Source organism: Gopherus evgoodei, chromosome 20 (assembly GCF_007399415.2).
Source record: "Gopherus evgoodei ecotype Sinaloan lineage chromosome 20, rGopEvg1_v1.p, whole genome shotgun sequence".
Lineage (NCBI taxonomy): Eukaryota > Metazoa > Chordata > Testudines > Testudinidae > Gopherus > Gopherus evgoodei.
Window position 1 is genome coordinate 3,451,757 of NC_044341.1, and position 26,903 is coordinate 3,478,659.

The following is a 26,903-nucleotide window of genomic DNA, read 5'->3' on the forward strand; positions in this document are numbered from 1 at the left end:
AAGTGGGAAGGCGGGGCCAGCTCAGGCAGAGCGCGAAGAATCGAAGGGGCCTCAATCGCTGGCTCGGTGTTGGCTTTAACGGCGGCGGCTGAAGAGAGCCGGGCGGGGCCTTGAGAGGCAGCAGCGCCGAGGGTCGCGCTCGTCACCGGACAGCAGGAGGCCATGGCGGCTGAGGTGAGCCCGTCCGGCCTGCATCGCCTGGCCGGCGCGGGAGGGGATGCCGGGGTGCAGCACCCCCTCCCTGCCGCTCGGTTCCGACTGACTGGGTCTCCCGCATTTGGCGGGAACTACAACTCCCGCCATGCACCGCGGCCACCGGGCAGGCGGTGCCACCCTGCACCCCGCTCCAGGGGATACTACAGGTCCCAGCATGCACCACGCCCATACAGGGACTACACTACCCAGCGTGCACTTTGGCGCACCGAGCCAAGTGGATGCTGGGAGTGTTTGTATGGCCTGGGTCAGGGGCTCTCAACATTTTCAGACTGTAGGGTTCAGAGTCTGATTTGTCTTGTGTACCCCGAGTTTCACCTCACTGAAACTACGCGCTTACAAAATCAGATATAGAAATACAGAAGGGTCCCAGCCACACTTGTACTGAACGATTGGTCGTGTGCTCATTTTACCGTGCCATACATGCCATAGAACGATAAACTAAATCAACTGAAATAGAAATATTGTACTTACATCTCAGTGTACAATTTATAGAGCAGTATAAACAAGTCGTATGAAATGTTAGTTTGGACTGACTTCACTAATACTATTTATATAGTCTGTTGTAATGCTAGGCAAATATCTAGATGCCTTGATGTACCCCCAGAAGTATGTGTAACCTTGGCTGAGAACCACAGGCCTGGCTTACCTCTCAGGGTGAGGGGTAATGCATGCTGGGATGCCTGGCCTGGCCTGGCCAGGCCAGGTGCACCATAAAGGTGTTGTCCGCACTGGCCCATGCTGGGCATCTGATCTCCTGGTGGGATGGGAATACTAATGTTGCCAGGACTCTGATCGTGGTTTATATGACGATCATTCAAATTCCTACACCCTTGATCTACTGCTGTCTCTACCATCACTACCCGGGCTGGGCAATTGGATGCCTGAGTTATGTCAGTACAGATTACTGTTAATTATGAGAGAAGTGCCCACAGAGCATAAGACCCCCACACAATATGAATGAAGACCCCAAACAATGAGATTTAGGGGTGCACATATTGGTGTGGCATCTGTTTTGTTTTTAAATGTCATAGACCGTATTGAGCCTGCAGCCCTGCTGTAAGGGCTTTCTCTATTACTACTTCTATGGATATTCCTCCATGGCTGTACAGACTATGGAGCTCCCTGGCTGCTCTCTTTTCCTCCCCTTGCCCCTTCTGTCAAGGACATGTTTTTCCTATTTCCTTGGTAATGCACATTAAGAACTCTTACCTCATGCTCCATATTATCCCTCCATCATCACCTTGATCCGATGCTAAAAGGCTGTCCTTCTAAGAGATGCTTAGCTGGTCTGTCATCTTAACTATGTGCCCTGCTGCTGAAGTTGTTGGGATTTCACTACATTTGTCCATTATACAGAATAATAGTTAATGACCTGTCAGGCTGTCACCTTCCTGGAGTGATTTTAATTGCTCACACAATTAGGGATGACTTTATTTTATGTCAAGTTACATAAAGTTAGAAGTGTTGATATGTCAGGTGAAAGTGGCAAGTTTCTCATGGCTTTTAGTGTTGTCTCAAGCAGTAGTTAACAAGCAGTATCTGGGTACAATGTTTGATTTTTGCTTTGATGCTTTCACTAAGTTCATCATTTAATCAACTTTATACAATAATAAAAACAGCATAATGTTTCAGTTGAATGAACTGAATTCCTAAGAGGTTATAGTGATAACATTTCAATATATCTTGTGTAATCCAATTTGATGCATTGGGATGAAATTGAATTCAATGAGTCATCTCTGTTAACCTTAATACAGCATAAGCTGCTTAATATTATTCTTGGTTTCTAGCTTAATTCAGAAGCAGAGGATCTGAAATCTGACTTGCAGAAAACCTTTGACAGTGATTCTGACAGTGGACAGGGCAGCTGCGAAACAAGCTCTCCAAGTCAATCCAATAAGGGAACTGCATCTCTTGGTGACATAGGTCTGTAATACTGTCAGGTCACTCTTTTGGGTTTTAGTTTTTGTTTTAAAAACTGGGTGTTGTACTTTGCATTTATAGGTGTTTCCTTTTGCAGAAGGCTGAGAGAATGTGGTCTTGGACTATTTGGCCTTCAGAAGTCACACATTTGATCTGCTAACCCTTGATTATTTTTTTCTATGCGACCTGCATAAGCTGCTGTTTTTTCCTCTATGTATACAGGCTTTAATTCTCAGATTTTTACATTTAAAAAAAACATCAGAGCAATCACTAACAGTGTACATTCTTAAGTGTTTTTCTAAATATTATAGAAGAAAATATCTCATAACAGTCATTTGAGTCTGACACCACTTGGCTCACTAACATACCAATCCAAAACAACATACAGAACTTATGCATGATGTAGTGTAGGAAAATCACCCCAATTCTGTATTAATAATCAAAATACATGAACATATAAAAATATGTCTGGTCTGAATTCAAAGTGTCCTTTTGGTTGCTCAGGGTAAGGGTAGAGATGTGAGGGTGGTAGGCAGGCAGTAGTTGAGATTGAGGAGGGAAAATGCTGAGTGGGGTATTGAATATCTTAACTGCTTATTTCCTTCTTTTTTTTTCTTTTTTTGTGACTTGCATAGCCCAGCAAAGCAGATTCAACAGTGTTAACTCTGCTGGCTTGGTGTGTGATGTTTCTCCTACATTTACACCAATCCGGCCAAATTTTTAAAGGCTGTTGGGGGGGGGTGGGGGGAAGGAAGTATATATGGCTGATGCCTGGAAGAGGAGCATTTGTCTGTAGAAGTTCAATTTGAAAAGTGTTGAGTTTTCTGATGCTGCAAGAAGAATGCTCAGAGTTCAGTGGAGAAGTGTAACAGTGCTTTTTTTAATAAGGAAAGCTTTCACTTTAAGATAACACTGTCCTAATGATAGTTTCCCATTAAAGTTAAAGCTCAGTGATGTTTCCTGTACCTAGTATGGTTGGAAAAGTAAATGAGAGGATAAAAGAGGATTCTGAATGCACACTTTGTTCCATGTCTGTCAGATGAATCAGTTCTTCCCTGATAACACACTCTCTCAAATTTTAAGTATTTTAATAAGTATTATACACTTACTACCTTTTGATCTGAGCTCATTAGTAGTTTTATGATGTTCTGGACTGCAGGCTTTTTTACATATAAAAAAACTAAACAACTATTGCATTTAAAAAAACATAATTAAAGTGTGGCTAAGGTTTCTGCTGAACAACATTGCATTGTTCTCCCTGCACTGTTCTGAAATACGGAAAATCAGAATTCTGAACTCAAACGATAGAAACCAGGAAATGTTCAGTTATGGTCCCCCACATATCCTTGAAAAGAAGATAACTGGTTTTGTAAGTTTGTGTTTTAAGGTAGGAATACACACTTTTTAAAAATTATATTGATCTATTGTATAGCAGAAGAGGAAACATGCACAGTGACTTGTATGGGACTAGTCATTTGAGTAAAATTATGTTCCTGTTTAAATATTTGCAGAATTGGAGCCATAATGTGTCTATTATAATTCACTTAGTATATTACTATTTCCTATATATGTTCATGTTTTTATTATATATAAATACTTTAGTCTTAAGGAAAGACACTAAAAACTAAAGTCATTTTGAGATGGTTCTAAGTTTCTTGAAGGGTGGATAATTGTATATATTATGCTGTTTGGGGGGGAGGGGAATGGGTTTTCAAAGTGTAGATTAAATTGGATTTGCTATGCTGTACTAAACTTCTATTGGTATTCATGAGACTTCAGGGGATAATAAATGTCTCAGAGAAAAGTATCTGGCATGGTGCATGAACTAATCATTTGTCAATTATAATTTTTTTTTAAAAACATGTTGTTGTGTGCCATAAAGAGTGTAACGTATTTCCACCAGATTCAGATGAGGAGATATTTGTGAGTAAAAAATCAAAAAGCAAGAACGTGCTTCAGGACAGTGAGAGTGAGGGCGAAGAAGAAGGCATTTTTCCTGAGAAGACTGACATTGTGGATGGAGATGTGGAAAGTGAGGAGGAAAATGAGAACAATTTTGCCCAGAAGAACAAAAAATCCCATCGGATTCGCCAAGCTCTGCGGGACAGTGATGAGAGTGACACAGGTGATCCATTGCATCCTGGAAACCTTGAAATAGGTGTGAAGTCCGAATTGACTAAGGATGAGTTGGGCTCACAAGTGAGGAAACCTGTGGAGATGCCAGTGAAATCTCGGAAAAAATACAAAAAATATAAAAGTGATTTTGAGAAAGAAACAGACGAAGTGATAGGCAAATCAAGAAGAAAGACAGAAAAAGAGAGAAAAAGAGAGGCTGTTAGAGAGCTGAAGAAGGAAAAGAAACACAAACAGGAGGTATAAAAATTTACTTGCAAACATTTCTGGTGTTTTCAGTTGTTTAAATTCCAGCATTTGGTGGTGGTGATCTGAAGCCTCCAACAAAATATGTGAGTCCACATCACAACACTAAGTTAGACATCCACACAAGGGGCCCCCAAATTTTGGACAGGGTTTTTCTCAAGCCATTGGTGGGTTTTGTGTACTTCTTCCTTGTGTATGCTGATTGCAGCAGTTGAGAACCTGTCTCCATAAATTAGCATATCTATTTTTGGATTGCTATAAAGTCAACATGACTGGCCTACAGAATTTGAAAGACTTTTGTTTTGGGGATGATGGGATGGTTGTTTTTGAATTTTGCTAATGACCCTAAAATCGTGAAGGTAGCTTTCAAAAATTTTGAAATAAACTCGTAAATTAATATAATTCTTTGTACTTTCCTTCTTATGCTTACCAGAAGGATGGCGACGAAAGATACCATTTTCATGATAGTGGGTGTCTTCTTGCTGACAAAGAACTCTTTGAGAATGATTTAGAGGAGGAAAATGATCCCCTTCTTGCAGATGAAGAGTCACTGGAATCAATAAGAGCTGCTGTGAAAGACAAAATGAAAAAACATAAGGTAACGTACTTTTAGTTTAGTTTAAGGTTATAATATTCTTTGTAGAAGGTATTGTACCTGAGTATGTAACACACACTTTTGGTGACACTGGGGTGCTTCCACTTTTACCAAAAGTGGAAGAATATAGTCCCCGCTATCACATTGCTCACTAGAAGTGAAGGGAGATTAGCGCCTTCTCTGAAGAGCATTGTCATAGAAAATTCCAAAAATAGTATTACAACAGAGGCTGTAGAGGCACTTAAAGAAGTTGCAGAAATGAGGACAATAGTTGGCATTGGTTTCTGAAAATGTTTGCTGATCCTGTTTCAAGACTGATGGCACAGAAAATAATTGTATAAAGTTATATTGTGGCAGGCTTCTTTGCCCTTGACAGCTTCTGTTTGTTTTGAAATTTAATAGACTTCTTTTTACCAATTATAGAGTAAAGATCTGTTTTCTGAGAGTGAAGACTACAAATGTGTACTTTATGATGATAGTGAGGAACCTACATTAAAAGGACCCAAAAGAAAGGTGGAAGATTTCATTATAAATATCTGTTCCTTTTTAACTCCTCGGTATTTCTTCATAATTTTATTTGAAGGCTTATTTATATTGCTCTTCAGAGTATCTTATTCTTCTGTTTGATTTTGGGTTTTGTTTTTTTAAACTCTGCTCCAACTGTTAGTACTTTCTTCTGTTTTCTTGCTGTTTGAAAGAAGAAAACTATTTAGTAAAATAGATACACTTCTGCACAACAGTCCTGTGGCTTCAAGGGTCTTTCTTTTCTCCGTTTAAGGAACGGAAGGCAGCAAGATTAAGTAAAGAAGCCATTAAACGACTGCATAGTGAGACCCAGCGACTTGTTAGAGGTAAAACCTAAACTCTTTGGTGTAAGGGTGAACATAAGAACAGCCATACTGGGTCAGATCAAAGGCCCATCTAGCCTAGTATTTTGTCTCTAACAGTGGCCAATTCCAGGTGTCCCAGAGGGAATGAACAGAAGTAGTAATCAAGTGATCCATGCCCTGTTGCCTATTCCCAGCTTCTGGCAAGCAGAGGCTAGAGACACCATCCTGGCTAATAGTCATTGATGGACATATCCTACGTGAACTTATCTAGTTCTTTATTGAACCTTGTTATAGTCTTAGCCTTCACAACATCCTCTGTAAAGAAGCGCCACAGGTTGACTGTGCGCTGTGTGAAGAAATACTCCTGTTTGTTTGTTTTAAACCTGCTGCCTGTTAATTTCATTTGGTGACCCCTCGTTCCTGTGTTATGAGAAGGAGTAAATACACTTTCTTATTGACTTTCTCCCCATCAGTCATGATTTTATAGAGCTCTATCAAGTCCCCCTTTAGTCGTCTCTTTTCCAAGCTGAAAAGTCCCAGTCTTATTAATTGCTCCTCATATGGAAGCTGTTCCATACCCCTAATAATTTTTGTTGCCCTTTTCTGAACCTTTTCCAATTCCAATATATCTTTTTAGAAATGGGGTGACCACATCTGCACAGTATTCAAGATATGGCTGTACTATGGATTTATATGGAGGCAATATGATATTTTCTGTCTTATTATCTATCCTATTCTTAATAATTCCCAACATTCTGTCTGCTTTTTTGACTGCCACTGCACACTGAGTGGATGTTTTCAGAGAACTATCCACAATGACTCCAAGATCTTTCTTGAGTGGTAGCAGCTAATTTAGACCCCATCATTTTGTATGTATAATTGCATTTATCAACATTGAATTTCATCTGCCATTTTGTTGCCCAGTCACCCAGTTTTGTGAGATCCTTTTGTAGCTCTTTGCAGTCTGCCTGAGACTTAACTATCCGAGTAGTTTTGTATCATCTACAAATTTTGCCACCTCACTGTTTACCCCTTTTTCCAGATCATGTATGACTAATTGAAATGGACTGGTCCCAGTACAGATCGCTGGGGGACACCACTATTTACCTCTCTCCATTCTGAAAACTGACCATTTATTCCTACCCTTTGTTTCCTATCTTTTAACCAGTTACTAATCCATGAGAGGACCTTCCCTCTTATCCCATGACAGCTTACTTTGCTTAAGAGCCTTTGGTGAGGGACCTTGTCAAAGGGTTTCTGAAAATCTAAGTGCACTATATCTGCTGAATTTCCCTTGTCCTCATGCTTGTTGACCCCCTCAAAGAATTTTAGTAGATTGGTGAGGCGTGATTTCCATTTACAAAAACTAAGTTGACTCTTCCCCAAGAAATTTAGGTTCCTCTATGTGTCTGACCATTTTGTTCTTTACTATAGTTTCAACCAGTTTGCCCAGTATTGAAGTCAGACTTACCAGCCTGTAATTGCCAAGATCACCTTTTGGAGCCCTTTTTAAAAATTGGCATCACATCAGCTATCCTGCAGGCATTTGGTACAGAAGCTGATTTAAATGATAAGTTACAGACTACAATAAGTATTTCTGCAATTTCACATCTGAGTTCCTTCAGAACTCTTGGGTGGTACTATCTGATCCTGGTGACTTGTTACTGTTTAGTTTATCAATTTGCTCCAAAACCTCCTCTAATGACACCTCAACCTGGGACAATTCCTCAGATTTGTCACCTAAAAAGAATGGCTCAGGTTTGGGAATTTCCCTCACATCCTCAGCCTTGAAGACCTATGCAAAGAATTAATTTAGTTTCTCCACAATGGCCTTATCACCCTTGAGTGTTTCGTTAGCATCTTGATTGTTCAGCAATTGGATTTAAAAAAAAAAAGTGTTGTTTTGATGTACTATTTAAATTATTTTTTTTTTCCTTTTGGCAGAATCATCTCTGTCTCTCCCGTATCATATGCCTGAAACCAAAACCATCCATGAGTTCTTCAAGCGTAGACCTCGACCAACATTGCAGGGAAATGCTATGGCATTGCTAAAGTAAGGACCAAGCTTATCTCATAGTCTCTCTTTTCTAATCAAGGCTCTCAATCTTCCAGAAGCAGATTTCATAACATGTGGCCCATGTTATGAAAAAGCTATCTAATATACAGCCTCCCTTCTTATTTGCAACCACGTAGGCCTCCCATCTTTCCTTGGTAATCCCGTACTGCTTCTATGGCAACTAAAATGATTGCTTCTGTGGAAGAGTAATACTAGAGAAGTATTTATTTTGTTTTTAACTATGTTTTTAATGCAGTTTAACAGCTGGAAACAAGAGGTATTCACCATGTGACTAGCCAAGTCTCCACAGACCAGCAGCAAAGGTGTTGATTGATCATCAGTTAGACACAGACCACAGTCTGAGAATCAATGTTCTAAGTGGCAAACCTGCTAGTTTAGTAACTAGTATATAATAGCAGGCCATATCTGTTTCTCCTGATTAGATTTATGTACCAGCTAGTCTCTGACAGGAGTGAAATTAAAATCCTTATTTATATTGTACTTGCTATACAGAAGTAAAATTTGAAAGGATCATGCTCATCTAAATTCTTGTGACAGTGTCCCATTCTCCCCTCCAAATTCAAACCACTGCTGTTATTTTTCTCCATATTCAATTTAATACCAAATCCTGTTTTAGAAGGTGTGTTGTGCACTGAAATAAAGAGTATTCAGGGCGCAGTTAGTCAACTTTTTTCCTTTTAATTTAAAAAGAAATGACATCCAAAGAATCCTACATTAATTTGCATTAATGGTTGAGATTTTTAAATGCCCAAATGTCAGGCTATTTACTGTTATGCTTTCTAGAGTCACCCTAACTTGATATTATTATATTTGCATAGAACTAGTATATTATGTTACTGAGTAGAGTACTATATATAGTCATAATGTACAGTAATATTAGATAATTGGTATTGTAATGTGATATGAGAACCAACTCAGTTCTAGGATTCTGAGCATCTAAGATCTGAATTACAATATTGCATTACTACTGTTGACTTCAAGCGAATATGTTAAGTAAGCAGGGCTGACTGAGCACTCCAGATTAACCCTCGTTGCCCCCCTCTCTGCCAAACCACCTCCCACCATGAGTTTAGAGAAAGTTTGGATTAAGATCCAAACTTTGTGCTTAGGCCATCTTTTTTGTTTTAAATATTGTAGACGAATTGTACTCTACTGTGGCTACAAAATCTCTCAGGAATTAACTTAATCCAGGTTGTGATAATGTAATTTACTTACCAGTTGATTCTGCACTCTTTAGAGTGAACCTATTGTAACTCTTTGTAGTAAAAATGTGCCGGATTTATTTTTGTCCATTTTTAAAATGGAATTTGAAAATGAAGATAAGTTGCAGTTGTGAATGATGATTCTCACACCTCCCTCCAAAACTGATTTTTCAAGGACAATAAATAGAACATAGTTTTGTTGCCTTGGTTTGATTTAGGCTTTTCTCACATTTTAACAGGAGTCATTTTGAGACTGATGTACTGTGTTTTGGTTGATGACTTTATTTTTCTGTTCTTGGCAGGTCCACTAAATATCAGCCCTGTCTAAATGAAGAAAGTGCAGTCACTGAGAACTCAGCTGTAAATTGCAGCAATAATCAGACTGAAGAGGCTGATCAACTGGCAGCTAGGGAACTGGAAATGGGGTTTAATAAGGATACTGGTGTTACCATTGTGGACAAACCTTCCCGTGATGTAGTGGAGAACCTGATAGAAAACTGTGCTGAGAAGCACAGAGAGGATGGTGCTTCCAATATTTGTAAGAGACCTACAACTGCTGGTAATTCAGAAGAACAACAGCAATCTAGCCTACTCAGTAATGAATGCAGTGAACAAATGGAGAGTGAAATTCGCTTGGCATCTAAAGAATGTGCCTATGTACAAAGAGAGGACCAGTCACAGAAAATAGGTATAGCACATGAAGAATCTGTTCAACAGGTGGTACCGATGGTGGGTATTCAACCTGAAAAAGTAAGGAAGTCTAAACTGGATAAACTTCGGGAGCTGGGAGTGGATCTATCCATCAAGCCAAGACTTTGCTCTGATAGTGATTCCTTTATTATCCTTGATGAACCTGAATCAAACAAAGGTACAGTATTACCTGTTGCAGTCTGCTAGATTTGACAAGCTAGGCAGGGTTAAGCCAGAACTTAGATGGAAGAACTCTGAGGAACAACTAGAAGTTGGTGAATCAGAAAGGGGCAGGCACACTTTCTTTTAAGGAAAACTAAAGTCACAGCATAGTACTGGCTATGCTGGTGGCTGTACTGTCTTTCAGATGAGATTTTAAAACGGAAATCCTGATCCTTTGTTAAAGATCTCTCGGATCTTTCAGTAAGAAGAGTTTTTAATGATATTTTGCATACTTCAGTACTCCCTGCAGTTCTAGTTAAATAAGATGACATTTGCTTTTTGTACTAAGCAGGAAGGCCAACATTTTTCAACTTGGGATGCCTAAAATTAGGCCTCTGAATCTTTTCATTCAGGTATCTGAATAAGAAACCTGACTTTCAGAGATGATGAGCATGAGTACCTTCTGATTATTTCATTAGAAGTCATGGCTGCACAGCAAATGAAAATCAGGTCACTCTTATTTAGCACTCTAAGGATATCAGTGTCTAGCTTTAGGCACCCTTGTTTGAAAATGTCAGCTGTTTCAGTGGTGGATAGGTGATCCCATATCAATCTAAGTTTGCATTACACTTTGAGGTCCTATAATATAATTCTAGTAAATTTCCATTTATACCTACATACATTTATTAATAGCATTCAGTCTGTTCTTTAAATTATACGGAAACATGGCCTATGCCATGAAATGATGACTCCTCCACTATCAACCTGGATTTAAATATATATGTCGGTCTGATCATATGAGGGGGGGCAAGGAGGGGCGGAGAGTCTGTTAATGAAATGGAATGTTGATACCCAAATCTCCAGTGAATAATTAGTTGTGAGGTGGGTGGTTGTTGTTTTTTTTTTTATTTTTATTTTTTAAGGTTTTCAACTGGCATTTGATCATATGCCCAAATATTAAAGTAAACCATCCTAAGTGCAGGGTTGAGCAAAGTTATCCAGAGATGGGGCCACTGTTACTGATGTAATTTTCAAATCAAATAATGTTGACTCCTCTTGCACTTCAGCATCCAGTGTGTTTTTTAAATTTTTTTGGTGTTTTTTATAAAAAAAACTTACTTTAGAAACATATGTTACAACTGTATGTATAAAAAGTGACCTGAAATTTATTTTCTTTTAGCTGCCTCAAATTAACTTATCTTAGCAGGAATTTTTCTTCTGACTTTAAATATAATATATTATTTTAAGAACTGGAAGCACTGAAAGCACGTTTCTTGAAGCATACACTTCACACAGCCAAGTTAAAAACTGAACGGACTGTGAACTTGAGCATTATTCGTAAAGAGACCACTGCTGAGGGAAAAGAGGAGCTAAAAGCAGCTGTGGTGCCAGTGACTTTGGCTTCAGAAAATCTAGATGATACAGTCCATGCAAAGCCAGGTATATTTGGGGTGAGGGTCATAGTTGTTGAGTTGGAAAAGAAGTATATTTTCTTTGTTAAGAAACTACTGTAATATCTAATATCCTACATCCTATACTGGAAGCCAAGGTTTCAACTGGAGTTTACTTTCACCAAAATACAAGTGTAAAATAATTCAGTATGTCCTCTGGATCATCTTTTACGAGTGTCTGCCTTGTTGATTATAAGCTTCCGTCTTAGGATGTTTCATGCAAAGTGGTGAACACATTGACCAATTAAAACTACATGCTTGCTTCACTTTCATAATGAGCTGCAATCAATAGATAAGTAATTGTGAAGGAAAAACATTCATATTCTCTTACTGGTTGATCATGGAGTTTTTAATCTTTGATTCTCGTTGCAATTGCAACCATATTTCCCCTCCCCCGCCCCCTCCCCCCCAATGAGAATCCCTGCTTCCAGAATTAACAGGCATTGTTCCCATTAGCTATATTTTTCTAACCAGGTTGATATGTTAGAAGCTTGAAAAGGTAACTCTTGAACCGTGTTGGCTATTAAAGAGGATGTCGCCCTGTGCCATAGTGTAGCCATTTGCCCTCTGGAATCTCTCTCCCCCTACCCCACAATTTCATATAAAACATTTATTCTTAATCATATACATAACAACATCTGTAGATTAACCCTCGTGTGGTATTCATAATTAATAGTACTTTCATCCCTGTTGCTATTCTTAATACACAAACAGCCTATATCATATCATTTTATTTGCATGTATTGAAAATGATAAATATATGGGAAACTTAATCTGAATCACCTATAATATTTAAACGTTAGAGGTGGGTAGTTTTGGCTCGTTCTACGACATGCATGCTTTCTAGCTGTTGGTGAAATATTTCATTTGCCATGGGCAACTGGAAGCCACTTCTCTGATTAGAAGCAAGAGAAAGAAGAACCCTGTGCTAGCTCCATGGAGCTATGCCAGTGGCATTTGTTGATAATGAGGAATGATCCTGATAATTCATCAAGTTGTGTTACCTCTCTAAATGGCATTTTATTTAGGCTAAGAGATTTAGCTCCTCTAATCAGCAGATCAAGTCAGAAAACCTTTTTGTTTAAAAAAAAAAAAAGAACAAATGCCTTCAATCTTCTTTGTGTGTAGTTACATTAAATTGTGTGCTTGAGGCAGCAAAGTTTAAGGCTTCATTGTAGTGCATCTAATGTATTCATTTATTCATTTCTGTCCAGGTGAAAAGTTACAAGTGCTAAAGGCTAAACTACAGGAGGCCATGAAACTCCGCAGGATTGAGGAACGCCAGAAGCGGCAAGCACTGCTTAAACTGGATAATGAGGACATGTTGGAGGAGGAGGAGGAAGAGGAGGGAGAAATGACAGACGAGTCTGAGGAAGAGGAATGCAACCCGGAGGTCTACATACCACAATTTTACATAACTTTGTCTATGTCTAATGTCTGCTAACTCCTCATAATTAACTGGGAAATGAGATAAATCAGAGTTTTGTGCAATATGAATATGCACAATTTGCCATGGAGACAGTTATTTTGACACTAAAAATACTGTATAGTAACTTGGTGTGTGAGAGAGAGAGACACACACACATGCACATTGCCCTTTAAGTACGCTGACCCCACTCTAAGTACACTGCCTTTTTAAGTAGATCAGCAAGTTGAGACAGCAGCTGCTGCCAGCAAACTACCTCCCTCCTGAATCCTGTCATGTGTCTTCCCCCTCCCTCCCCCAGCTCTGTGGAGATGGGGTACAGGAGTGGGGAGAGGGGGACACCCTGACATTAGCCCCTCTCTTCCTCCTCCCACCTGCATAGCAAGCAGCAGGAGAAGCTCCAAGGCAGAGGGCAGGAGCAGCACACAGAAGTAGGGGCAGGACACCTGAACTGCTGGGCACTTGATGGCCTGCGGGGTGGCTTGTGCACAGGGAACTTAAGGGAACTGATGAGGGGGCTGCCGACCCACCCTGGTTCCAAGCCCCCACCAGCTAGCTGTAACAGACTGCTCTTCCTGCAAGCAGTGGACAAAGCAGGTGGCTGCCCAACAACGTTATAAGGGAGCATTGCACAATTTTAAATGAGCATGTTCTCTAATAGATCAGTGAGGTAATGTTAAGTGGGGAGTTACTAGATCTTTTTTGTTTCAATACCAGTCTCTTCCTGATCAGTGACACTAGCACAGAGGTCCCCAGACTGTGCGCGGAGGACCGTTTGGGGAGGTGGGGAGGGAGTGCCACCTAGCTCTGCTCCTGGCCCCAGCTGCCAGCCCTATGCCCCTGGCTGGGACTTTGTTCCCACCCCAGCCTCAGCCCTCTTACCCTTGTCTGCCCCCATCTTTCCCTCTGAGCCATGCCCCGCTCCCGGCCTTGGCTGAGGAGGATGGAGTAGGGGACATGGGCAGAGTTAAGCTGGGATGTGACCCTGAAAAGGGGACTATAGCACTGGCATCTGGCCATTAAGTGATCTTTACCAGTCCATATACTAGTTCAGCTTGACCTAAAACACTTGAAATATATGAATAGTCAGAATCCTTTAAAATTAATACAGCATTTTAGAGGCTGGCTGAACATCTTTGCAACTTAAACCCTTTTTTTTTTTTTTTGCCTAGAGTAAATGTTTGCTTTGCCATATGAGTTCAAACAACTCCCCTCTCAGTTTAGGTATGCTACCTCCAGGATTGGCCAATATCTGATCCTTCACACAGAGGTGAAGCCCTTCCCACTGTCTCACCTAGCCAAGTAAACAAAAAGCCTATAATTTTTTTTTTTTGAATTGTTCCATTTTGAGTGATGACGATATTTTCAGCTCCTGGCTGCAAGAAGTTTGATTACAACAGAATGGATGAAAACTTAAGCGAGATCCCTTGGCTGATCTCAGAGATGCAATAGAGTCAGTCTTGGAGGCTAGACATTCTTTTCCAAACAGTTATTAAGGGGTCAAAATGACTTGGTTATTCTAAGCCCCTTCAGAGCAGACATTGGAGTAGAGAAGTCCAGGAGTTGGAAACATCCTTCAATTCTCCCCTCAATAATTCCATGTTAGAACTGGGCATATAAAGGTATGCAGTTTAAGTAAATGATCAAAATAGTAATTCCTGCTGTCTCATTACATGGATATGTGTTGGGTTTTTTAGACTGTAGAGTTTCTTCTTGGTGAGGCCGAGGAAGATGATGAGCTGGAAGAGAAGGGTATTGAAGATGGTGATAAAGAAACTGACAAAGAATCAGTTGATGAGGAAAGAGTGGACAAGTCTGTGCATTGTGACTCTGTTCCCAAACCTTCCTCAACAGAGTCTACATTGATGCTGTTCAAGGACAACTCCTTCAAAATGGGGTAAATAAACCAGTCTTTAGAAACGGTGAACCCAGCCTGCTCCAACTATGTTTTAATCTGTTTAACATACACATGAGAGATTTGATTTGAGAACTAGTGGATTCATGTTTATGTTTAAATATAAGGATGCCTGCTGTCTGTCTCACCATTTGTGATAATATTTAGGAGTGTTTTTGCATCTTCATGATTGCGACAGTCACATAAGAAAATAATAGTTCGCATGTGAAAGTGATGCTATGATAGCAGTGATACTTTTAGGTAGTTTCCCAGACCTGAAGAAGAGCTCTGTGTAAGCTTGAAAGCTTCTTTCTCACCAACAGAAGTTGGTCCAAAGAAAGATATTACCTTACTCAGTTTGTCTCAATGAATATCCTTGTCATTTGGTGGAAGAATCAACTTCCTAATGGCAGTGCATTCCACATACATTACCTTGTCTATAAGAGACCGGGCCTGATAGTTAATGCACACAGAACAAAACTTGTTCATAATGCTTTTTGTTTTGTTTTGTTAATAAATTGCAGATATTCTCTTCCTGATGAAAAAGCTGAGTTGGAGGAAGCTCCAAGCAAAAGACCTAGCAAGTTAGGTAAAGTGAAACTGCTGTTAAAGCAAGCATTTTGCTTTGGGATTTTCAGTTCTGGCACACAAGTGATTTGCACATTTCTGTATCTAGTTACCATTGGGGTGTGTCTATCATATGCTTGCACTGGGGCTGTGAAATGCTGCTTTGCTACTTTTACTAAAAATTTTAAAAACCACTGGGGTCCCTCTTTGTGGTGGGGATTGGAGTGTGACTCCTAATCAAAACTTCTTGCATCAAATTGTAAGTTAAAGTATCCAGGATGTGGGTTGGATTTGAATTGTAAAATGTCATTTGATTAGGCATTTTAAGCAAACTGCTGGTGCTAATTTATTGTGAATTTTGAGGCACGTGACTTTCTTTTGCTGATGCAGCCAATGTAACTTCACATTCCTTGGTTTGTCTGCACTCATGGTACAGTGAGTTTTAAGAATGCCATCTTAAATAGCTGCTTTCTTCCTTAGAAGATGATGATTCATTTTCACTGCCAACTTCCGCAAAAGAGAGCAGCCACAACAGCAGCTTCGAGTTGATTGGCTCCATGATTCCATCATACCAGCCTTGTAACAAACAGATGGCACGTGGGGCAAATTTTCTATCTGCAGTAGGAGGTTTCAGGTCTTCCTCTCCAGCTTTGTTCAAAGCAAGCTTTATCAGCTCTGCTTCCAAAGTAAGACTCCTCCCCTGTCTTTTCTCTCTTCATTGCACTCTCTTTGCAACTTCATATGTTCTATGACTTAAGGCCAAAGCCAAGTTTCCTTTTATAGGTCAAGAATGTAAGCGTAGCAGATAACCAGTATCCCTTCTGTGGTTAAATGGGATTTAATCAATGCAGAATCTCTGCCGTGACTGATTACATAAATATTTAAAAAATTCGTATTAGAACAAATCAGGGTGATGTATTAAATACACAAATCCAATTCTAAAAATTCAAAAAGTATTGGCGGAAGCCCATTGCTGAGTAGTCTGTTTTTGGTAACTCTTTATGAACTATACAAAAATATTCCCATGGCCTATACAACATCTCACACTAGTACATTCTTAAACAGGTAGCAGGACAATCATGAATACTTGTTAATCTTCTTCTTCTGTATTTTCATTTGTTTAAAATGGCACAGCCATTAACCCTTTTTGCTTCCAACTTGTAGGACTGTGGAAAGATTGTGTTTATATTCTAGTTCATTATCGGATCTTGTTAATTTTATTTTAATTTTTTTCCCTGACTAGAGTTCAGGAAAGATGTCTGAGCCCTCTCTTCCCATAGAGGATTCCCAGGATCTGTACAATGCTTCTCCTGAGCCCAAGAGTTTATTTCCAGGAGCTGGAGAGTCTCAGTTTCAGTTTTCTCTGGAAGATGATACTCAGAGCCAACTTCTTGATGCAGACGGGTAGGTTACTGATCTACATCCTTCAGGGGTTTCATTCTGTATGTGTTAACAGATGTCGGACAGATTTTTATGAGGTTCTTACTCCCTTAGGCTCATGAAAAGGCATGCTATTTAAATGGCTTTGTTGGTCTTTTTATGTTATGCCATGCTTTACACAGCGTGATTGGCCCAATGTGAACCTCTTTATTAATGTTGGAAACTGTAGTATATTGAGTACCAAAGGTGCCAGTGCATGAGTCTATCCCTCATAAATTTTTTAGTTGGTATTTTTAAAGGTGTGGTGGCTTTTTTTTTTTTTTTTAAATCCCTCTTTAAAAACCCTCCGCAAATCAGAAGTAGGTCTAGATTTTAATTAGTTTTTTTATATTCCGGGTTTGAGTACAGTATTCATTTGCTGAAACAATTAAGATCAGAAAACCATGTAATAGCCAATGCAGAGCCATTGCAGCTTTGGCAAAGCAAGATGGATTTTATTTTGCATCATACATCACCAGAACAGCCAAATTGCATTGGCAGAGCCACTACTATTGGCAGTGTGAGTTGGAAAACATAGCTGGATCCTCTTATTCCAGATTGAGTTTGAAAGACTGGCAGTTAGAGAAGCCATCTACCTACTTAAATTCAGCAAAGTTGATCTAGAGTCAATGAGAGAGAAACATGGAATTCCAACAATGTCATGCTTAGTCATACTATAACTGAGTGTTAAGACTCTCTTTTGGGAGTTCTGCTTTGTCTCTGTAGACAAGCGCTCCGCATAGGTGGAAGGGCAAAATTCTCCAATATGTGGTGGGTATGAAAATGTAGTTGCCAACTTCTAAATAAAATTTACTTTCAGGTTCTTGAATGTTGGGCACCATAGGAATAAGTACCAGTCCTCCAAGCATCAGCTGTCTCTGGCTAGCATGGATGAGAATGCAATGGATGCCAACATGGATGAGTTGTTGGACTTGTGTTCTGGGCAGTTTAGCAGTCAGGCTGAGCACACTCCGAATGCTAATACTGGCAAAAACCAAAACATGGAAGAGCTGCTCAATCTCTGTTCAGGGAAATTCATCTCTCAAAGTAAGTCCTGAGTTCTGTTCCCAGTGACCTTGATTTGTGATTTTTGGGGGCAAATCTCAGTTTTAAAAAAAAATCTTGTATTAATTAATTAATCCTTCAGTGCTGGTCATGCCTAAGGAATTTTAATAGTGTACTTGGAACACTAAGAGATTAGTGCACTTTTACTGTTTGGAATCTTTATAGATATGTGTTGACTATCATTTCCAAGACATTCAGTGATGTTCCGAAAGGAAGCTGTGTAATGATTTCTCTTTTGGTTTCTTTCTGTAGCAACATCTCCAATCTGGACATCTTCAGCATCCTCTAAGCCAGAAAAAGAGAGTGACACAGATGATCCAATGGCAGAAGCACTAGCACTTTGTTCAGGCTCCTTCCCAACTGACAGGTCAGCATTACAGGGGTTCTAGTTCTGCCTGGTGATTCTGATCTGACTTCACTTCTGATGTGTCTCACTCTGGTTCAGCAGGAGTTCAAAATGCTATTGACACAAATGTGGTTTGCCTTGGAGGTGAAGGAGTTGAGTATCTCAATGTTCAACAGTTCTTCCTTTGACTGGTGATACGTGAGAGTTGAGAGACTCCAAAGGCGCTGCAGTTCCCAATGTCCATTGTGAGGAAAAAACGTCTCTACTGCTATTGATGGTGGAGGCGGAAAGTGGGTAGAGAATTTTGATCAAATCAAAGCACAGGATTAGGAAGTTCTTGGCTTCTGTTCCCAGTTCTGCAGTTGAATGCAGGAACTGTGAGCAAGTCATTAACTTCTGCACCTTCGTTTTCCTCCTCTTCAAAACTGGACTGATTCATGTGCACTTAACAAGGATGTTATGAGACTTAATTGTTTAAAGAATACCAACATACTCCCAAGAGGCATTCCATTTTACTGAAGAGGAAACTAACACAAAAGATAATGACTTGCCAATGTTACTCCCACTAATGCTAATGGGGAATTAAGCACCTAAAGCTCCATGCTACACAGTGTTGGGAGATTGCAATGTTTCAGATGCTATCAAGGATAATTTCTTGTCACTAACTCATCCAGCAGTTAAAACCCTACGTCAATCCATTTCATATCCATTGCTGGAGATCAACTGTAAGTGTGCAATGTTGTTTGGTTTTTATAGGGAAGGGGAAGATGATGAGGAGCAGGAGGAAGAATTTGGCAATTTTCAGCTCGTAGCAGATGACCATGCCTTTGATAGCGAGGAGGTGAGTATTGACAGAATTAAGTGATGACTTCAGAGCTCTGCCCATAAGCACTCAGTTTATTTTCTCAGTGGTCTATCCATTTGTGCAAAAATCCCAGCCTAGATTACTGAAACTGCTGACGAGCGGGATTTGGGTCATTGTAAGAAGTGCTGATTTAGAATTCTGATGTACTAGGTAAAATATCTTGGGTTTGTGAGCACTTAGACTAAAACCTCCTGGGTTTTTCTGGGTTTATTTTTGGTTTTTAGCCATTGAAAAACAGAGGCAGTTGCAGTTACACTCTTCAGAAATTCCTAAGTTATTCAGTAAACTGTTTCTTGTTGACTGATAGAATGAAAAAAGTGAAGGTGATGAGAGAAGTGAAGATGAAGCAGAAGTTGATGATGATGAAGAGGAGCTGTTGAGACAAAGACAGGGCTTAAAGAAAAAATTGTGAGTAAATCTTTCTCCCTATCTGACCTGCCAGAAAAAGCAGAACCATGTCACTAGAAACTTAGTTAATAGTTAAGAATCATCAGAGTTGAAAGAGCTATTAAGGAGCTTTAAAAATAAAGAGCAAAAGGCCAGGATATAAGTAATAGTGACTTTGTTTTTGTTTTTGATGAAATAGTTCTTCTCTTAATATTGCTCGTGACTTAAGGTCTTTCAGTGGGTGCGGTAGTACACATTTTGCAAGTGAAATGACCTTGTTTTTTTTCTTAGAAGGCAGTTGTCATCTTGTCAGATGGGCAGCTGGTAAGAAATCTCAGAACTAAAATAATAATGGGTGCTGCAGGACCAAGGTGAAGTAAACTGGCAGACCTTCCACATGTCCATGTGCTCTTAAACTTGAATAACTTAATCAAATTGAAAAAAAAACCCGAGTAATAGCATCTGTAATTTAGCATACACAGTAGTTCCAGAAAGACTTTGCTCTTGCTTTCAAAGTTTCATGTGATGCAGCTAAACGTTCTAACTTTAACTCCTTTGGAAATTCTCTTATAGAAAACTGCAGGATTTCTTGGAAGATGAGGCAGAGCTGTCGGGGAGTGAAGTAGGAAGTGAGGATGAATATGATGGTGAAGAGCTGGATGAATATGAAGAAGAGATGCTTGATGAAGAACTCCCTACCGAAGTAGAACTAAAGGATCAAATTAACAAAATACACATGTCAGTAGCAATCCTAGTATACTTATACATTACCTCAACTGCACATCTAAAAGTTATAATCGATTTATAATCTGGAATTGCAAAACTAACCTAGGCTTCTCTCCCTTGGACAATAACATTAGGAAGGCGATGCTTGATGATGATAAGCGTCAGTTACGCTTGTACCAAGAAAGATACCTTGCTGATGGAGACCTGCACAGTGATGGTCCAGGACGAATGAGAAAATTCAAATGGAAAAACATAGGTATAATGTTGGCATAATAATCTTCTATTGTAGAGCAAAAAATATGGTGTGGGAGGTCGGGGGAAGAAAACTCTTCAGTGGGTACTTATAATATGAGGCTTAAGGTTGTAAGATCTACTGAGCCCTAGTTTATTGTTTTAATACACATGTTTCTTGTAACTGGGGGTGGGGGACTTGCTTTGACTTCTCTTGCCTGGTTTCAGTCCACAGTAGAACCTTGGTTTGAAAAGTCTGAGGAAGAAGCCATTTTAAGCCATTTTTGGATCACATGCTATTGAAAACAGAACACTCCCGGGGAATCAATAACTTCAAGATAATATAAAGAAATAACTTTTTTTTAAAAAGTAGTAGCTATTAAAAGATTCTCCCAGTCTTAAGTGGTTTTAAGTCCCACCATCTAACTAAAATAGAATATAGATCAGGGGTAGGCAACTTATGGCACGGGTGCCAAAGGCGGCACGTGAGCTGATTTTCAATGGCACTCACGCTGCCCAGGGGCTGGCCACCAGTCCGGGGGTCTCTGCATTTTAATTTAATTTTAAATGAAGCTTCTTAAACATTTTAGAAACCTTATTTACTTTACATACAACAAATAGTTTAATTATATATTATGGACTTATAGAAAGAGACCTTCTAAAAATATTAAAAGGTATTACTGGCACATGAAACCTTAAATTAGAGTGAGTAAATGAAGACTTGGCACAGCACTTCTGAAAGGTTGCCGACCCCTAATATAGATGCTATCTAAGTCCAGGAAAAAGTAAACAGACAGTTGAGGGGCATGGCTTTGAATCTTTTAGTGAAGGTGTATATAATGATCCCCATTATAGGTTGCCTGCAGGACTTGAACCTGGAATTTTCAGCACAGGCCTCTACCAGTTGAGGAGGTATAGGAGCATCTCCAATCACTTTTTGTCGGCAGAAGGCTCTTTACTCTGTATGTGTAGCCACTAGAGGGGGATACAACATAGCCAGTTTGTTACACACGCATACTTAATATTTTTAGCAAGGCTTCATATGTTGCTGTTCTGAACTCCCTTAGGACAATACTATTGTGACAAGACACAGTCTATATTTTCCCTCAATAGCTTTCTTTTTAAGGAGTCACTTACTATTTTTTTAAGGTGTCGTGAAATGAGAATTTCACGGCCCTTTGCTGGATTTCGTAACTTTTCTACTCTGTGCTGAAACATTCCTGTTCTCTCTGCATTTTGGCACAGACCTATTAAACAGACTCTTATTATTGACTGCCATTGCCCATTTGCTTGGGAGCAGGCGGAATGGTTAGTTGGGCAAAAGGAAAGACCCTACAGATATTCTGATTTGAATATTTCCAGTGGAAATGGGCATTACTCAAATGGTTCTTGATGGCTTAGTTTTAGGGTTTATTCTTGGGTATTGCATAGCACACTTAATTTGCTGGGGCAAGATCCCTCGTATAACAACTGTGCCTCCTAATACAAGACTTGTTTATTCACAAGTCAATCTCTAGCCTGTACCATTTTGTGTGCTGTGTATATAAACCGTGCACAGGGAATATTTCTGCTAATTTTGATGTCAGTAAGGAATAAGCAGTAGATAGTGGCAATTGTAAAGATATTAATTTAGTAGCCAAGAGTAAATTAATATTATCTTTGTGTTTAAGCAAGAATGTGATTTACATATACATAAACAAATTTTGTCTGCAGAATGCTAAAGTACTGTGCCTTAGTTCTTTACATTGTTTAAAGCTGGTGCTAATCTTGTCGAATGATGATTTCTAAAACTCCTTACAGGAAACATTTCCACTGTTTTCTAAATGCTTTGGTTCCATCTGTGTCATCCATCTAAATGAGAGGAAGCATTCTGCATGAATTCACTTCAGAGATTCATTGCCAGGAGTTGTTTAGGAGAAGAGAATTCTGGGCAGAAAGAATTTTGTTGCAGCTTAACTAGTTCTAATAATGTGTGTGTGCGCGCGCACATGTATGGTTTTTTTTGTTGTTGTGTGTGGTGTGGTGTGTGTTCATTGTTTCTGAAATTCTTACTGATTTCTGGTGGGGAGATAGTTCGTAACCCTTTCCTAAACTCTACATGTCCACTTACTGGCTTCTTAAACAAAACCTATGTGCTTTGTCTGTGGAACCTTTTTGGAAGTATAGGTTTCTTTTTAATGGACAGGAGAGCTTATCTGCATTCCTCATGCCCCTCTCTGATTGGGAGAACTAACTATTTTCTCTTCTTTTCTAGATGATGCTTCTCAGATGGACTTGTTTCACAGAGACTCCGATAATGATGATGAGAATGAAGAACAGCTTGATCAGACAGAGACGAAATGGAGAAAGGAGCGATTTGAACGAGAGCAGTGGCTCCGTGAGCAGGTATTGTGTTAGTTTGCGGAAAGGCTGACTGCTTAATACTTCTGTACACCATTAACAAAGCATGCTAGACTGTTGACAGAGTTCTCGGTTGGTCCAGTTAGTTAAAACCATATCAAATATAGTTTTCACTTCTCCCTTATGTAGCACCTTTTTGTTTTTCCTCCTGTGATCTTGGCAATCAGTTTTCCCCACCATGAGGTTATGCACTGAGTTGGTGGCAGTGCCAGAAATCCTGTTTCCTGCTCTAGAATCCTAATTCCAAGGCCTATAAACTTCCAGGTCAAGTTGCTTTAATTAACATAGGGTCTGAGGAATGAAATCTGGTTGGTATCTTGGAGCTTTGACTGTTTGTAATAAATAAAAAGATGATACTGATAAACGACCTGAAAAACTGCAGGAAACTTTAATTGCTGGTTTATATTGCCCTTGTATCCTAAAACTGATGTAGTAAAGAGAGTTAGTATGTTCAAGTCACTGAATGAGATGTGCATTCCGATTCTTGCAGTTTGCTTATTTATGAATTACCATTTATTTATGCCCAAATAAATTTGTTAGTCTCTCTAAAGTGCCACAAAGACTGATACAGTTTTTGCTGATACAGACTAACACGGCTACCACTCTGAAACCGGTCTAAAAATATCATCTATTTTTATCAGATAGAGAAAGGAAAAAATGAAGGGGAGGAGGAGGAAGAAGAAATTGGTGAAAATAGTCAGTTCATGATACTAGCAAAGATGGTGACTGCGAAGTCCTTGCAGAAGAAAGGTAAGCTTGCTTACCACTGAAGAAGAAAGAAAAAACTGACTAGCTTCTGACTGTTCCAAGCCCTTGTGAAAGTTGCTATTAGTCTAGATATCGCCACTCATCCCCCTCATGCCAGTGCAGGATGGGCTCTGAGTTTGTTAGTGCTTTGACTTGTCTGGCACTAAGAGATGCAGCTGCAATCTCGATGGTCAGCAGATATTTTTTTTTTGCTAAAATATTTCTTTTCCGTTAATTTTTTAAAAAATAGTTAGTGTGGCAGTATTTCTCTATGCTTTCAGTCTTCCTCGTTTGGTCACTGCCTCGCAAGATTCTTTGAGTGCAGTGACATTCAACACAGCACACTACTTCCCAGAGTGCAAACTGCTTAAGGAAAAATTGCATAATGTGGTTTAAATCAAATAATATAGTCAATTTTTAACTTGCACATGGCAAAAATGTGATTCTGAGACTGCATAACTACCTCAGAAATAAACAAGTTCCCTGCCAGGTGATAAAGACGTCATTGCCATTGTTGTTAGCTATCAGTTATATGGCTCACTGGTCAGTTTAAAACAGAATTCTGGCTGCAGCATTTATTGGAACAGGATTGCTGTCATTTGTGAGTATTTCCCTGTCTGGTATGAATTTTTGTTTTTCTAATGATACTCAGGAATTGAATTTCTTTTCTGTGTTTTTTCTCCCCCCTCAGCAAACCCTGTAGCAGTTGTACAGGAAACAAAATCACTACCAAGAAATCCCTTTGAAACATTCAGACCTACCACTGATCTTCAGGTTGGTACCTGCATGGCATGAACTTGAATGTGTATTTTCATGTTGCATCTACAAAATGCATCTAAAAATACAGATAACTGATGACTGATCAGGTATAGAAAGGTTTGGGGGATTGTGGGTGCAATGTGGTTGTCTCTGAAGAACTGCCGTCTATTAAAATTATTCATGCAGTGTGTTAATGTGAAATTCATTGGTTGTCTTCAGCTAAGGAATGGATCACTTCTGAACAGACCTAAAGCTGTTCTTCAGAAGCTTGCAGCCATGTCAGACCTTAATCCAAATGCTCCCCGAAACTCAAGAAACTTCGTCTTCCACACGCTTTCCCCAGTCAAGAGTGAAGAGGCAAAGGAGAAATCAAAACCCCAGGTAGAGATTTATGTGGGATGTGCCAATAGTGCCAACTTGCATATGTTGCCATGTTAAAGAATGTTCAGTTACTTGGCTGCATTTTTACTGAATGTGCAGGTGCAAAATCCTGATAGGCAGATGAGGACAGCTACACTTTGTCTCAAATGTGTCCTTGTAATATATAGCACTATGTACAATGTAGTAAGAGCTGTTTGGGTGTATTGCCTGAAATAGGGGACACACTGGAAAACCAAAAGGAATATTTGGGATTAGGATGTGCATATTTGCTCTCATTGGACGGTGGTGATGGGAAATCTTGTTGCAACTGTCCTGAATAATCACAGATGTGTATTACCAAGGTGTCATGCTTTCTTATAGGCGAAGAAAAGAGGTCCTACAGTGATGGTAACGCCTTCACCCAAACGGCCCAGGACTGATGATGCTGGAACACAAGGGACCCAGAGCCGAAGCATATTCCGATACTTGGAGAGCTGAATGTTTGTTTGGGGACGGAAAGTGCATCACGTCTTTGTTGCCAATCGCAGCATATGCTTTGCAAATCTCTACCTTCAAACACCAGTGGACACTGTTTCCTTTTTGCCTGGATTCTTCTTAGCTGTGTCAGTGCTGCCAGATAAGTCTTTGTATCTTCCACAAGGTCTTTCCCAGTATTCTGGGACAATCAGCAAAACCTAAAAAAGTCCATGCTTTGGATGGGCAGAGACTGAGTTCATACTTCATGCCAAAGCATTACTGAAATTACACTACAGGATGCAGATCTTGTGGGGAACAGCTCCTCAAATGTCTTTACTTCACCAACAGAACTGTCAGGAGGATGGGGCATTGAGTCATCTGTTTTTAGAGTAGCTGTACCACCTCTGTATTGTGGCGAACTGATATATAAAGGACCGAGGGCTGCATCATTGGAAGATGTGGTGTCCATAATAGCAATGGTTTGCGTACACTGTTTACAATTGCAGTATTAAGGTATTCCCATCTTCCTTTGATACCTACTGCTTTCTCTAATGCTGACCATATACAGACTTGATATCCCAAAAGGTTCTGGTTTATATTTTAAATATTTTTTTTTTAAGTTAACCCTTTTTCATTTCTAGAACAGCAGTGTAGCTTTTCTCCCCACACTAGTTACCTTTTGCAGCCAAACTTCGCATACATGTAGACATGATGGGATGATATGTATATGAAGAGATTCTTTTACACAAATAAGACTTATCTTTTTTTTTTTAAATTTCCTGTTGCCTTGTTTTGGACCAAGGTGCCATCTTCCCTGAGAATACATCCTTTGTAGTGCAGACAGAAATGTAAGGCCTTCTTTAGAATGAAGAAACAAGATTTTTATACTAGCGAAAAACCACTATTCCCATCTGTCCTAAAGACTGAGGAAGGAACAGAAACTTGGAAGATCAGTAAGTGTGTACAATGTGCACCTGGCTATATTGTGAATTTGTGAAGCTAAAACTTATAGTAACATACAGGCTAATTCTTAAAGACTCCACATGTTCCTGTGGCTCGATTTGAAATGCTCATGATGCTGACTTGATCACAGAAGAATCCTGAGTTGTACATTTTGTAATTTCATAAGCACATTTTGATGTGTTGGTGATGTAAAATATTTTAATGTATATCGTGTTTGTAAGGTACTATGGTAATATTGGAGTGCAATTTTACAATAAATGTGTGGTTTTTGGTTTTTTTTCCCCTAAATTTTCTGTGGAAGTTAAAATTAATTTACAAAATTTTATGCAGCTGTGTGCACATATTTCAAGGAATACATTTATCTACCAAGCCTACTTTCTCTGTCACTGTTGCCACACTAGAGGGCCCTATTATGGGCTAGCACAAAGAGGAACTGCTTCAGTAAAAGGTGTCTTTTTCACAAGGGTTATATTTGCATATACATTCTTGGACTTGAGAGTAAATTTCCTTAACGTCCTTTTTTAAGTTTGGTTTTGTTAGTTTCTAAACAAAATCACTTTTATTGCTGGCTAAAAGTATGTATTAACTGCTACACTTCGCCAGATTTGAACTTGCGACCTAGGGGTGAAACTGGCTATGTCTGCGCTTGGAGCTGGGGTTGTGATTCCCAGCTCGAGTAGCCCTACTCATGTTAGTTCCCCTGGGAGTAGTGTGCTAAAGTAGCATCACCACAGTAGTATGGGCTAGCT

At 39.5% G+C, this 26,903-nt stretch overlaps 1 protein-coding gene across 1 annotated transcript; it reads left to right on the forward strand.

Moving 5' to 3' along the window:
- Positions 1-26,389, forward strand: CLSPN (claspin). Its single transcript, XM_030539363.1, has 25 exons — positions 1-174; positions 2,004-2,139; positions 4,040-4,509; positions 4,949-5,113; positions 5,534-5,623; positions 5,889-5,961; positions 7,885-7,993; positions 9,522-10,087; positions 11,320-11,511; positions 12,737-12,915; positions 14,646-14,845; positions 15,367-15,431; positions 15,890-16,095; positions 16,653-16,813; positions 17,649-17,875; positions 18,146-18,260; positions 18,996-19,080; positions 19,412-19,512; positions 20,065-20,229; positions 20,352-20,473; positions 22,703-22,833; positions 23,490-23,598; positions 24,287-24,369; positions 24,574-24,735; positions 25,096-26,389. The coding sequence occupies exons 1-25, from the start codon at positions 163-165 to the stop codon at positions 25,210-25,212; spliced, it is 4,041 nt and encodes a 1,346-aa protein (XP_030395223.1). The 5' UTR covers positions 1-162; the 3' UTR covers positions 25,213-26,389.
- The last annotated feature ends 514 nt before the right edge of the window (positions 26,390-26,903 follow it).